At 50.8% G+C, this 14,772-nt stretch overlaps 1 protein-coding gene across 3 annotated transcripts in view; it reads right to left on the bottom strand.

Annotated features, from left to right (window-relative positions):
* Fgr (FGR proto-oncogene, Src family tyrosine kinase) overlaps positions 1 to 14,772 on the bottom strand; it is a 27,799-nt gene extending 13,027 nt beyond the window's left edge. The window contains exons 1-5 of one of the 3 annotated variants that reach the window (NM_010208.4): positions 14,597 to 14,772; positions 4,653 to 4,715; positions 2,515 to 2,714; positions 1,576 to 1,678; positions 86 to 184 (exon numbers count right to left, since the gene is read on the bottom strand). In NM_010208.4, coding sequence (NP_034338.3) covers positions 86 to 184; positions 1,576 to 1,678; positions 2,515 to 2,704 — 392 coding nt within the window. In that variant the 5' untranslated portion in view covers positions 2,705 to 2,714; positions 4,653 to 4,715; positions 14,597 to 14,772. The other 2 variants (XM_006538544.4, XM_006538545.4) reach the window with 2 other exon arrangements.

The raw sequence follows: 14,772 nt of genomic DNA, 5'->3' as shown, positions 1-14,772 counted from the left end.
GCCTTGTCATTTCCTAAGCGATGGCCTTGGCCTTGGAAGTTAGCACCAGGGATTTCTCCACAGGGTTGGCCCCAACTGTACTCACTCTTCAGCCTGGATGGAATCCACAGGAGCAACATAGTTGCTGGGAACATAGCCTCTGTGTCCGGAGCTCAGGGAGCGAGCCTCCCACCAGTCATACTCCCTGTAGACACAGAACACAGGGGTAGTCAGCAGCACTTGGGGTCCAGCCTGGGCCACATTAGCTGGAGGGTGGCCCGGCCAAACCTCACCTTTGCTCCCCTCCCCACTCCAAGCGCTTTCCTTGGCAACTGCCCCACTGTTTTCCCTGAAAAGGGAATGTGTTTGAGGGTCCCTAGGCTCTTCCGCCTTGTTCTTCCACTAAGCAGACTCAAGGATGCTGACCAGCTTCCCTCCCCACTGGACATTCCCAGAGGCTACAGAGGTCCTTCTTGGATAAAATTCAGGCTTTACAACACAGCTTGAAACGTCCATGGATTCTGACCATCTGCATGTTCTCCGTGTCTCATTCTCCAACTTCTACTTTCTATTCATTCGTTTGTTTGTTTGTTTGTTTGTTTGTTTTTCAGGATGTGGTTTCTCTGTGGAGCCCTGGTTGTCCTGGAACTCACTCGATAAACCAGGCTGGCTTTGAACTCACAGAAATCCGCCTGCCTCTGCCTCTGCCTCCCAAGTGCTGGGATTAAAGATGTGCATGCCACCCCACCGCCCACTAGGCATCTTTTTTTTTTTTCTTTTAATTGTTAGTTTTTAGTGTGTGTTTATAGGTCAAAAGATAACTTGCAGGGGCTGGAGAGATGACTCAGTGGGTAAGAGCACTGACTGCTCTTCCGAAGGTCCTGAGTTCAAATCCCAGCAACCACATGGTGACTCACAGCCATCTGTAATGAGATCTGACGCCCTCTTCTGGTGCGTCTCAAGTCAGCTACAGTGTATTTAGATATAATAATGAAAAAATCTTTAGAAGAAAAAAAAAGAAAAGAAAGAAACGTGCAGGAGCGAATTCCACCCCCTTTCCCATGTAGAGGGTGTTCTAGGGGTCACATTCATGTGGTCAGGCTTGGTAGCAGGCACCCTTAACCTGCCCAGCCCTGTGCCTCACTCATTATGTTACCCATATGCAACCACTTGGTGCTCTCTAGAAATCATTGGTTAGTCTTATTCTCTCTTTTCTCACCTCTTCCTCTACTGTCTGCTTATTTTTCTGGTCTCAGCTTATAAACCTCTAGGAAGCCTTCCTCAATCACAGCTACCCTGGGGGACCAGGTTTAGTATTCTGCTGTTGTCTCCAGTCCTTCATCTTCCCTCTTCCTGCAATCACCCAGGGTTTCCTTGCTCTCACCATTTCTTTTCGGGGCTTTAGGAGCTCAAGGCCCACATGCTAGCTCTGTTCTCCCACCCCTGAGTTTTGCTCCCAGTCCTCACCTGGGAGCTTTATTGGCTTCTACGGCCCCACCAGGCTGCAGCTTTCTAGCCAGGGATCAGAGTTTTGTCCTCTCTGGGACTTGCTCCCAGCCCAGGCCATGTCCTCAGTGGGGTAGCCCAGTCACTTACGTATTGTTCAGGATGTGGAACTTCTCGCCTTTGGTGAAGGTGAGGTCATCCCCTGTCCTGGCCTCATAGTCGTACAGGGCGACGAATATGGTCACTCCGGTCCCTGCAGAGTCAGAGCTGCTCAGCAGAGGATTTAGGGAGGGGAACCAAGAAAGCTGCATCCCGGATTCCAGTTCCCTAGCCCAGCTCTGTACCTCCCTGCCACATCCCGGATTCCAGTTCCCTAGCCCAACACTGTATCTCCCTGCCTCTATGATGCTCCTAAAAGAGTTCAGGGACAGGTGGGGTTTCTGATTTAGGTTTCATAGCTTGTCCCTCCAGGTCCAGGACAAATAGCCTAATGTTCCTCTTACCCTGTGGAAAGTGACTAAGTTGCTTCCCCACCAAGAACACTTCTCACCTTCTGAAGTGACATGTAAGAGGATAGAAGTGTGTGTGTATGAGAGAGAGAGAGAGAGAGAGAGAGAGAGAGAGAGAGAGAGAGAGAGACACTCAGAGAGACAGACAGACACAGAGAGCCAGAGAGCCAGAGCCAGACAGGCAGGCAGACACACATACAGAGAGGGGCTGAGACACAGAGAGTCAGACAGATTAGATAAAGCCAGAGAGAGAGAGAAAGCCAGAGAGGGGACTTAGAAAGGGGAATCAAGGAAGCTGCATCCCGGATTCCAGAGACAGAGACAGAGACAGAGACAGAACAGAGCGCACGCCAGAGAGCACCGGAGAGCCTTACTGGAATCCCTCTTTAGTGAGAACAGAAAAAGACCCAAACTGGGCTCCTAGGGTAGATTTACACACAGGGACTTAGCTACGTTGAGCTAGAGAATAGAGCTGTCTCCTATATCACTCTAGGGGCTTCTCAGGACAAGTCTGAGTTTCCCCTTTCCTTAGTTTTCCCCAGCACCCAGACAGCAGCTGTGCCCAGCCCTAGAGTTCCACCTGAGATGCTTCTCATGTTGCCAGTGTTGAGGAAAGCAGGGCTGGTGGGCTGAGGAAAGACGGACGAAGTCCGGCCTTGAGTGGGGTCAGGGAAATAGCGTTCTTCAGCCGTTTGGCTCCGGAAGTCCCCTTCCAGGCCCACATCCTCCTTGGATGCAGGCTCCAACTTCTTGCAGAACACACAGCCCATTCCAGATGCCCTGATGCAGAAGGGGGACAGGCCTCATAATTCAGGGTCCCTGGCTGGTGTACCACTACCCTAAGCACACAAGTGTGTGTGTGTGTGTGTGTGTGTGTGTATGTGTGTACATAGATTCACACAAACATGGAGCTACCGCTCTCTGGCCCAAATTGGGGTCTTTTTAAGTAAGAGTCACCTTTGGCCTGCCTTCTAGCTGTGTTCTTGTTTGGAGAGAGTGTGTGGCTTTCCCATGCCTCTAGGGCAAGAGCTCAGATGGATTTCTGCATCAGGATGTTGATGTGTTGGCTATGTCTTCTCTGTTGGTGATGGGTCTACAGGGTCTGTAGTTTAGGCTGGCTTCAAACTCACTCTGTAGCCAAGCAACCCTGATGTCCTGATCACTCTGCTTCCGCCTCCTAATGGCTGAGGCACTTTTATTTTTCCAGACACGGTCTCCTTGGATATGCCTGGCTAGTCTAGATCTCACCCTGTAGAGTCGGCTGGTCTTGAATTGACAGAGCTCTGCCTGCTTTTGCCTCCCAAGTATTGAGATTAAAGATGTGTGTTACCACTCCTGGTTTGGTTTGTTTTGCTTTGTTTGTTTGTTTGGTTGTTTGGTTTGGTTTGGTTTTTTTCGAGACAGGGTTTCTCTGTGTAGCCCTGGCTGCCCCGGAACTCACTTTGTAGACCAGGCTGGCCTCAAACTCAGAAATCTGCCTGCTTCTGCATCCCGAGTGCTGGGATTAAAGGTGTGTGCCACCACACCCGGCTCTGTTTGTTTGTTTGTTTTTGTTTATTTATTTTTAATTAATTTATTTTACATGCATTGGGTGTTTTGCCTTCATGTGTGTCTATGTACCATGCTCATGCCTGGTGCTCAGGGAAGCCAGAAGCCAGCTTTGGACCCCCTGGAACTGTAGTTACAGACAATTGTGACCCATTGTGTGGGTACTGGGGATTGAACCTGGGTCGTGTGAAACAGTAGCCAGTGCTCTTACTTGAGCCATCTCTCTAGTCTTCGGCTCAGTTTATGCACTTTGACCCCTATTGCTTTGACACGTTAGGTTTCTGTGATTCCTTTAAGGTATTTCTTCTCCCCTGTGTGTATTTATGTGTCTCTAGACATGTGTTTGGTGTGTGTGTATGTGTGTGTGTGTGCAGTTTTGGGGGAATGTCTCTGTGTGTAGAAGAATGTGCTGACTTTGGGACAAAGCTCAGTTGGTAGAGGGTTTGTCTAGCACGCATAAACTAGATTCGATCCCAGGACTTCATAAACTCAGCATGATGGTGTGGTCCTGCAATCCCAGCTTTAGGAGAGGGAAACAGGAAGATCAGAAGTTCAAGGCCATTCTGAGCCATATATCAAGTTTCAGGTAAACCTGAGCTACAGAAGACCTCATCTCAAAAACAAAAATGTATTCACGTCTGTTACATGTATTTGGTTATGTGAATGTATGTTTATATAGATGTGGTGGGCAAGGAATTGTGTGTACATCTGTGTGTGTGCATGTGTGTGTGCATGTGCTTGCCTTTTCTCTCTCTCTCTCTCTCTCTCTCTCTCTCTCTCTCTCTCTCTCTCTCTCTCTCTCTCTCTTTCTGTCTCTCCCTCTTGTGTGTGTGTGTGTGTGTGTGTGTGTGTGTGTGTGTGTGTGTGCAGGCGCGCACTCAAGTGTGTGTTGTAACACACATCTGCAAAGCTGCCTGTGTTTGTGAATGTTGGAGGCCAGAGTGCCTGCACCTGGAGATTCCCTGCAGAGGGGGATCAAGGCCATTTCCTGTCATGAGTCCAGCCTCCAGCCTCTCAAGCTGCCTCATTCTGGCTCCTCTCTCCGTTTCCTAGCAACAGGGCCCTTGTAGTTGGAAGGGGCTGGAAGGCAGGCTTTGCAGGGGCCCAGAAAGGCCACCCTACCCTGTTTCCTGACCCTGAAAGTCTCTTTGCACTTCCCACCCTACTCACCCCACAGACCCCTACTCCTGGGTCAATAGGACTGATGCATGATCCCTGGGAGGTGCCGGAAACCTGAGGGTGAGACAGAACAGCAGGAAAGATAAAGCAGGCCTTGTCAGTATTTCTGCAGCCAGCTGCCCAGATCCCAACCTCTTCAGGAAGCCAGAAGGCCTGAGCTCTGGCCCATCCTGACTTCTACCTTTGTTTTCCTCTCCCATCACTCCTGGAACATTTGCATATCCATCCCTACGTAGTACACATAACTTGTGCCAGCTCTTGCACACTCCATTCCACCTGAGATGTGGCAAGAAGACACACACAGACACAGTCACACAGCATCACAGTGGATACTGGAGTGAGTGTCCTTGCTGACGTCACTGCACAGCCACACTGCTCTTGGATGAGCTCTGATGCACAGTAGCACGCACACACACATCGGTACCTAGACACCTGTGCACACACATATATGTACTTGTATACTTGGATGCTTCTCAGCTTGGCACACTCACACACTTAATGTTGTTCTTTTTTTTTTTTTTTTTTTTTTTTTTTTGGTTTTTCTAGACAGGGTTTCTCTGTGTAGCCCTGGCTGTCCTGGAACTCACTCTGTAGACCAGGCTGGCCTCGAACTCAGAAATCCGCCTGCCTCTGCCTCCCGAGTGCTGGGATTAAAGGCGTGTGCCACCACGCCGGCTTTCAGTGTTGTTCTTAGGTTCATCCTTCACACTGCGGCACTACCAAGCTGTGCTTAGCTCCCAGGGCCCTAGTCAGTCAAGATCTCCTAAAAAGGAGCCTGATCCTGGAACCCTGTCTCCACCCTCATCTTGGGCCAATCCCGGCAGACCTATGCCCATCTCTGGTGCCAGGATGAAAGTGACAGTCTCCCACAGACCAGGGTTAGGGAGAGGCCCAAGACGGAAGCTGGGGCCACTATAGTCTCCTGAAGAGATCTGGGAACAAGCCAAACTTTCCCCAGCAGCTATGTCCTGTGAGCAACTCCACGAGAAGGTCATTGAGCAAGGGGTCCTCACCCCACCCCACCCCACCCCACCCCTGCCGGAAAAACTCCCCCATTGCAACACTCAGAGAGGAAGTGCCTGGGGAGAAGCCTGGTTTCCTAAGATGTGACACATCTAGTGATGTAGGGCGGGGTTAGACCAGGGACGGACAGCCAGCCAGGGTCCTCCACTGGGGGTCTGAAGGTCACAGCTCCCATCCAGTTCACCCACCTCTCTCACCGATCCAGGAAGCCTTTCTTCCTGGATCGAATAGGTCTAGTTGCTGGTGTCTGGCTCAGTCACCCCAGAGTTCCAAATTACATCCTGGCTCCTTTCACCCTTTACTAAAAACATCATCTGTGTGTTGAGATGAAGAGTTAGCATGCACGTGGTGTGCTGTGAGGCAGGCTCTGTCAAGAGGCCGGTCCAAAACAGTTTCTACTCCCTCAGCCTTACTGAGATGGTCACCTCAGGATCCCCACAACCCCAGGGAGTGAGGGACCCCTATGTCTGAAGGGGCCCAGCCTTCCAGGCTGTTCAGGTAGTGGAGGGAGGTGGGGGAGGATGTGGAGGGAAGAGAGCCCACCACCACCACCAGGGCCTAGCTGAAGAGGGTTCAGAGAAGAGGGGAGGAGAGATTGGATAATATGAAAGCAAGGGCTACAGGTGAGAGCAAAACTCCTCTCACCAAAACACAAACAGAACCTGTACCAAGCTACACAGGTCTCCTGTAATGCAGCTCAGACATTATGCAATTTCTCAGCAACACACCGGCTATAAAGACTCTAAATTCATCCACACTGATTTCCAGAGACATGCATCTGTGATTGTATCATACAAACACCAACTTACAGCCCTCATCCAGTGCACACATGTGAGCACACACATATTACATGTATACATACACACACCATGCAACCTCTCCACAAGAAAGGTAAGATTAAAAAATATATAGCTCTTTCCTGGGTATCTATGGCCACTTTAGACACTTTGCCTGCACCATCTCATTTTACCCTCCCTAGCAACTGAATCGTAGAGACAGTTAGATATTTGCCTAATGTCACACACGTGAGGAATCCCATCATTTGGGACCAGAATCTGAGCCATTTCCCTGCATTGCTTGTTGCTGAGAAAGAGATGTAGTGGTTTCAGAAATCATATGCAAAAGTACTGCCTGGGTAGGACCTACTGGGACTGGGACACAGCCCTCCCCTGGAGACTGAGCCCTCCCCAAAGCGCTCCTCTATAGGATACAAACTTACACAGCCTGGCAGCTCTCAGTAGGCACAATGTTGCAGTAATACCCAAGTGTATATCGCTAGGGCATATCCGTCACAAGGGAACCCCTATAATCTGTCTGCCAGTGCAAAAGGAAGACGGTTCAAAGAGAAAGAAGCTCTGCGGGCTGAGCAGGAGTACTGTCTACTGTCGGGGTGACAACCAGCAGGCAAATTTGGACAGCCCTCAGGGCTCTGTCACACCCAGACTCTGAGGGGGTCTGTGGTCCTAAGGGGATCTGGTTTTCCCATATGAGTATACTGAAGGACTCAGGCCTGGTGACAGGGGATGTGTTTGAAGCCCTGGTGCAGGCAAGAACCACACTGGATGTGACCACATGAACCAATGGAAAGATGGGGAGGAAAAAAAAGAGGCAGAGACTGAGAAATATAGAGAAACCGGGAGAGACACAGGCAGCTAGGGAGGTGTGAAGATGAAGAGGAGAAGATGGGGTGGTGTGTTCATAAACAGATTTTCAGGGACTAGGAAGAAAGGAAAGGAACCAAAACAACAACAACAACAACAACAACAACAACAGCAGCAAAACCCCCAAGCTCCGATTCTGTAGCATCGGCTAATTTTCATGGTGTAAATATTCCCACTGTGGCTGATTTAGAGCGACCGGAGCAGCTTCCTGATGGCTGGGCCCGGGAAGGAAGCGAATGAGCTCCCCGGAGTCAATGCCAGTGAATGAGGCAGCACCTCGCTGCCAGAGAGAACCCCAGGCAGAGACAAAGAGACAGCACTCCAGATGAAGAACACCAGAAGACCAGCGTAGTAGTGCACCCCCATAATCCTAGCACTCCAGTACGGGAGGCAGGAGCTTAGCAATTCTGAGGCTGGTGCAGGCTACAGAGCAAGACCTGGTGCTGCAGAATCCAGGGTTAAAGCTGTGGAGTGCCTGCCTACCACGCACAAGGCCCTGGCTTCCAGGTTTGATCTCCAGTAGCAGGGAAAAAAAGGAAAGAGTTAAAGAAGAGCCGGGCGGTGGTGGCACACGCCTTTAATCCCAGCACTTGGGAGGCAGAGGCAGGCGGATTTCTGAGTTTGAGGCCAGCCTGGTCTACAAAGTGAGTTCCAGGACAGCCAGGGCTACACAGAGAAACCCTGTCTCGAAAAAAAAAAAAAAAAAAAAAAAAGAAAGAAAGAAAGAAGGAATGGAAGAAGAAAGAAAGAGAGAAAGAGAAAGAGAGAAAGTGTATATGTGTGTGTGTGAGAGAGAGAGAGCAGTCACTGAAGATATAGCTTAGCCCTAGGACACTAGCCTAGCATGCCTGAGGCCATAAGTGCAAGCCCCAGTATTGAAGTGGGGGGATAGAAGGATTGGGGAGATAAGAGAGATGGTTCAGTGAGTTAGTTAGTGCTTGTCACACTAGCAGAGAGGAGTTGGGTTCTATCCTGGTGCCCTGCACATGAGATCCCAGTATGGGTAAGCCAGAGACAGGAGAGGATTCCTGGGGCTCCCTGGCTGGTTAGTCTGGGGCTAGGCTCAGTGGGAGCTCCTGTCTCAAAACAGGAGGAGCCTGAGAGATGATCTGTCTGCTCCTCCAGAGAGCTTGGGTTTGATTTTTAGCACCACATGGTGATTCACAGCATCTGTAACTCCAATTCCAGAGGATCCAACAGCTTCTGGCTTCCATGGGTACCAGGTATGCACAGGTTGCCCAAATATACATGCAAGACGAAACACTCATATACATACTATTAAAAAAAAAAACTTTCTTTTCTTTTTTTTTTTTTTTTCGAGACAGGGTTTCTCTGTGTAGCTCCAGCAGTCCTGGAACTCACTTTATAGACCAGGCTGGCCTCGAACTCAGAAATCCACCTGCCTCTGCCTCCCAAGTACTGGGATTAAAGGCGTGCACCACCATGCCTGGCTTGGTTTTATTTTTTAATGTGTATTGGTGTTTTGCCTGCATCTCTGTGAGGGTGTCAGATCTCAGATCATCTGGTACTAGGATTACGGGGATACTTTTGAGCTGCCATGTGGGTGCTGGGATTTGAACCTGAGTCTTCTGGAAGAGCAGTCAGTGCTCTTAACTGCTAAACCATCTCTCCAGATCCTTAGACATATTTTTAAATTAATTTTTTTTGGTTTTTTTGGAGCTGAGGACCAAACCCAGGGCCTTGCTAGGCAAGCGCTCTACCACTGAGCTAAATCCTCAACCCATATATTAAATTTTTTTAAAATAAAAAGTAGGGAGCAATTTAGGAAGACATCTGCATTGCCCACTGTATGGGCATCCCTTCACATGCATGTACAGATACACCCATATCCACACATGACATGTCCATGCATATACACACCAGAAAGGGGGGGGGAGGTTGTAGGGGGGGTCGGGAAGGGAGGGAGGGAGAGGGAGACAGCCCTAGATGAAGAGAGTCAGAGCTGGGCAGAGGGAACTGGGTAGAGGGAGCCAGTTTTGACTAGTCAAGCATCTGCATGAAGTCTCTCTCCCTCCTCCTCCTCAGTGCCTGGATACCAAGCTCTGATGCCCTAGGGAGTCATTGCGCTCTCCAGAAGTCTGGGTGGTGGCAACTATTAGTGAAAATGTGCTAATTTATTAAACATTTACACAGGGACTGGCATCTTGCCAAAAAATTTCTACACATGATCTCCTCCGTGACCTCCTGGGGCAGGTTTCAGTTTTAACCCTTGTTGGATTAGGACACTGAGGTGCAGTGTGGCTTTTTTTTTGTTTGTTTGTTTTGCCAGACAGGGTTTCTCTGTGTAGCCCTGGCTGTCCTGGAACTCACTCTGTAGACCAGGCTGGCCTCAAACTCAGAAATCCGCCTGCCTCTGCCTCCCAAGTGCTGGGATCAAAGGCGTGTGCCACCACTGCCCAGCTCCCTTTTCTTCTTGTGTCTCTCTGTCTGTCTGTCTGTCTGTGTGTAGAACAGAGAACAACTTGTGGGAGTTGGCTCTCTCCTTCCACCATATGAGTTCCTGGGATCAAACTCAGGCTGTCAGGCTTGTTGACATTAGCCACTGCGCCATCTTGGATGAAGGACAGCACAGGTCAACAGCCCTCCTGTCTCTCTTTCCTAGGCGGCAGTGAACTTTGGCTGCCTGCTTAAGTCAGAAAGGGAGCCGCACAAGTCATGGCCGCCAGCACTCTGGACCACTCTGAAGCATTGGTTTGTTCATGGATATGGGTCTTGTTCTGATGCTAGGGTTTCAACCTAGTACGTGTCAGTCATCCACTCTACCACAGAGCTGAACTCCAGCCCCAGGTAAGTCCGACAGAAAGGAATCAACTCGGCTGGGTGCTGATGACACAAACCTTTAATTCCAGCACTCGGGAGGGAGGCAGAGGCAGGCAGATCTCTGAGTGTGAGGCCAGCCTGGTCTACAGAGAGAATTCCAGGACAGCCAGGGCTACACAGAGAAACCCTGTCTTGAAAAACCAAAACCGGGGCTGGAGAGATGGCTCAGTGGTTAAGAGCACCAACTGCTCTTCCGAAGGTCCTGAGTTCAAATCCCAGCAACCACATGATGGCTCACAACCATCTGTAACAAGTTCTGACACCTTCTTCTGGAGTGTCTGAAGACAACTACAGGGTACTTAAATAAATAAATCTTTACCAAAAAGAAAAGAAAAACCAAAACCAAAAAAGAAAGAAAGAATGAAAGAAAGAAAGAAAGAAAGAAAGAAGTCAATATTCAAAAGCCCTATCAAGAGCTGTATCAAGGTTGAAATCAGGTTATGGATATCACAGCTAAGGTCTAACCCTGGACCACAAAGCTGCCCACTTCAGTATCTGCCCCTGTTCAATATCTGCCTCTCTCTCTCTCAATATCTGCCCCTATGTAGTAATCTCTCTCTCTCTCTCTCTCTCTCTCTCTCTCTCTCTCTCTCTCTCCCCCTACCCCTACCCCTCTCCCTCTCCCTCTCCCCTCCCCTCCCCAACCTCTGATTTTGTTCTCTCTTGTCTTTCTTCCTTCCCTCCCTCTTCCCTTCAAGGCATACGGGATCTCTCTGTGTAACCCTCCCCTTGAACTTGTGATCTTTGTGCCATGAGGATTAAGTGCTCAACCCCCCTCCCCGGCTCTGTTCTTCAGGAGGTTGTAGCCTTGCATGAAGGGCAAACCGTCTGAACATCCGGTTTCTCACCTGCACCCTCTGGGCAGAGCAGCTGGGAGGATTTCATGAGAAGCTCTAGCTAGCTCAGTGTGCAGTAGCCAAGAGAGGCTAAGAATGGCAGCTGCTTAGAGACCCCCCAAGGGCACGTGGTCCACCAGCCTTCCTGCATAGATCAGAAAAGTGACTTCCCTGAGAGGTCACACAGGCTGACAGAAGATTCAGGTGACTGTGAGAGTCAGTCCACAGTTCTGTCCCTGGCATTGTGGCTGGACTCTCCAAAGCCCGGGCAGGATCATGCTGTCCCTCACTGGTAAATGTCATTCTACCCACACGGCCAATGTCCAACTAAATCCATCTAATGGCATCTAAATGCCTAACAGGGAGCCTGCCTCTCACATACCTGTGTTCCTGGACACAAGAGCCCCAACCTTCTCACTCTTTTCCATGGGTCCTATTTCCCAAAAATCATGTCAAAGCAGTGAGGTAAGGCTTGAGATGTCCTGACCTCCCCAACCTCCAAGAATGAGGAAGAACCGGAGACAGGTTTAAGTTCAAAGTCTATCCCAGTGTGAGGCACTGGGCAAGTCAGTCCAACTCTCTCTCAGAGAGTTAGAGAGACAGAAGCACCTGCACATCAGATCCCCATCTGTCCTTATGTATATCAGCCATAGAGTGGGTGGGTGTCCAGTCAAATTCCTTTGTTCTTCTCGAAAAGGTCTCGCTGAGGCAGGGAGGATGGACAGAGGTGCAGGGCTGGGCGGGGCAGGGGGGAAAGAGAAGTTCCCAGACAAGGTGGGAGGAATGAGCAAGCCCAATCAACCCGGACAACTTACCAAAAAGGAACTAAGACTGGGCAGCGGCAGGAAACCACCTCCTACAAGAGTTCCGGTTTCCCTTCAGAGCATGGGGCAGGGACAGTCCTGGGCTGAGGGGGCAAGTGGGAGTCTAAGGTGTGAAGGCATCACCATCCCTCACCGCATACACTCAGAGCCCTGACTGTGGGCTTTCAGGATCCTCCACCGTCCTTTCACTGAGCACTGATACCTCCTTCTCCCTCACAGAGGCTCTCATGGCTCACTAACTTCCTCTCATTTTACACCATCCTTTTTTGAGAGTCACAGCTGGTCCAGTCCTGACACCATCTTTGTACTATCCTAGCTCTTCCCCCGACACGGTCCTTAAGGTGTCAGCTGAGTTTCCCCCATTTGTGGTGGGTAAAACTGGGTCTATCTGGCCTGACACAGCAGTCTGAACCTTAAATCCCAGCACTTGGGAGACAGAGGTAGGTGGATCTTTGTGAGTTTGAGACCATCCTGGTCTGTACAATGAGTCCCAGGCTAACCGGAGTTACACAGTGAGACCCGGTCTTAAAAAGACAGAGCCTCATGATGGTGATGGTGGTGCATGCCTTTAATCCCAACACTCAAGAGGCAGAGGCAGGCGGATCTCTGTGAGTTTTGAGATCAACCTGGTCTACAGAGTTCCAGGGTAGCCAAGGTTACACAGAGAAACCCTGCCTCGAATATCCAGGAAGAGAGAGAGAGAGAGAGAGAGAGAGAGAGAGAGAGAGACCCCTGCTGTCTGTGGTGGCCCAAGCCTTTAATCTCATCCCTTAGTCTTGAGGGAGTGGGATGGGGCAGTCTGCTTTCCTTACCATCGGCTGACCCAATGTGCTGTGTGGAAGAGACTTGGCTCTTCCTTCCTCATCTCTGTCTTCCCTGTCCCTTACCCAGCCTGTCAGGGCTGGTTACGTCCCTTGTCACTTCAACCTTAGGTAGCTTCCGAGCAGCCCCCACCCCCCACCCCCAATAACCACACAAAAGCAAGCACCCAGGCGTGAACACATTCACTTCAAGCCCACAGCACACTGGGGAGCACCCTCACACAATCTCACTCACAGCTTCAAGCCTGCTGGGGAGCAGGAGCTGATATAGGCAGGAGCCCCCCTCCACCTCCCCCTCTCTTGGGTCCACACAGCTTGGCTACCCCCTCCACCTTCCCACTACAAATGGAAGGATGCTCATTGCATCCAATTCTAGACTACAAAAGGCTTGCTTGTAGGGTGGCCACCTGGAGAGTGGGGTACAGATGCGAACCCTGCTAACCTTCTTGGAATGGGCCCTAGTAAACGTGACATTTAGTAGATGCCAACTGTGTGCTGGTTCTCAGAGGCCCTGTCAGCGAAGCTTTCTGGTCCTCCATGCTTTGAGAAGGCAAAGAACTGTGTAGAGCCAGCTGGCCTGGATCTGATAGAACTTCATCTGCCTTCTCCTCCATTCTCCCCTCTCCTCCCCGCCCCACCCCTTCCCATTCTATTTCTGTTTCCCCCACCCCACCTGTCTTTCTGCTTATATCGCTCAAGGTGGTCTTGAACTCGTGACAACCTCCCTACCTCTGTTTGCTGGATGCAAGGATTATTATAGGCATGAGCCACTAGGCACAGCTTTGGTATGGGGAGGGCTAGTTTCTTCCCCAAAGTTCCAATGAGAAAAGCAAAAGTCCAGAGAAAGCTAGCTCTCCTTGAGGTCTGCATAGCAATTAAAGGCCCATTCTTGCTAAGAGAACATGTCTCTGAGGCAGGAGACCCCTGAACACCAAGCGGCACCCTCTCACTCCCTCTGTGGTGCAACACACCCGGATCAAGGACCAAAAATGGGGACGAAGGCAGGGACCAAAGTTGGCTGCCAGCCTTGAGCCTGCAGCGGCCCAAAGCCAACTGGCCTCACTGCCCTGTGTTGCCATGGAAACAGCCCCTGCGGGCATTGGCGGTCAAAAGCAGGATTTCCGTCGGGGCTGCCAGCAATTCCCGGATCCCGACAGGGACGCAAACCTTGACCGCCACTGCGGATAGGGAAAAGCACCCAGGGAGGTCTGATGCCCCAGGGTGAGGTCTTCCCCAGGAAACCCAGATCCACGCCTCCAGCTGCTGGAAGGAATCCCCAGGGTGTCTGGAACCCGCTGCCCCACTGATGTAGCTAGAGGGTCTGGGGGGAGTTTGCAGACTCCCCGCTTCCCTCTGAGGAATCCAGATAGCCGGCCTCTGAGACCCCAGAACTGCACTCTGGACTCCGAGTTCTGCAGAAGTCACTCTCCTAGACCCCCTTCTCGGGAACTCGCGACCGATTTCCTCAGTATCCCCTCCCCCTTTCCAGTTTCCCCACCTACTACCCCTCTCTCATACCCCCTCAGCTTCTTTCCTTTTTCTCCTCCTGAAAGCCTCTCAGGGCTCTCCCTAGACGCTTTTGGGGGATCCCACAGTGCCTTCCTGTACTTTCAGCCCTCTCCCCAAATTTTATCAAATTTACAACACAGTTTCCCTCTCTTTCCCCATTTAGACTTTTAGGGGGAATTTTTGGTCTGCCTTCGCCGTACTGCCTCGGCCTTCTCCTAGGTTTTTATCAGCCTTTTCCAGCTTTCCTTAGTTTTCCTTCTTCATTTCCTTTCTGAATGGGATCCCCACCCCCATCTCCCGCTTTCAACTTGCTCAGCTCTCAAAGTTCAGGTTTACCCCCAAATCTTCCCTCCAAGGTGAGGACGGTTAGGGGCGGGGCAACATTTGCCCTACCAGCCCCCACCGGGTTTGGCCGCCTACCTGGTCTCAAGGGAGCCAGCTGCGGGTGACTCGATCTGGGGCGAGCCAACCCTAACTTCCAGCAACCAGGAGAGGCGATGTGGGGGGTAAAGTGAGGTGCTACCCGCCTCTGCCCCTACTACCTACTCTGGGGAGGGAGGAGGAAGCCGTCTCGGACTTCTCTTATTTTGGTGACT

Source organism: Mus musculus, chromosome 4, assembly GCF_000001635.26.
Source record: "Mus musculus strain C57BL/6J chromosome 4, GRCm38.p6 C57BL/6J".
In the NCBI taxonomy this organism is placed as follows: domain Eukaryota; kingdom Metazoa; phylum Chordata; class Mammalia; order Rodentia; family Muridae; genus Mus; species Mus musculus.
This window is presented reverse-complemented; position numbering and strand designations above follow the sequence as displayed.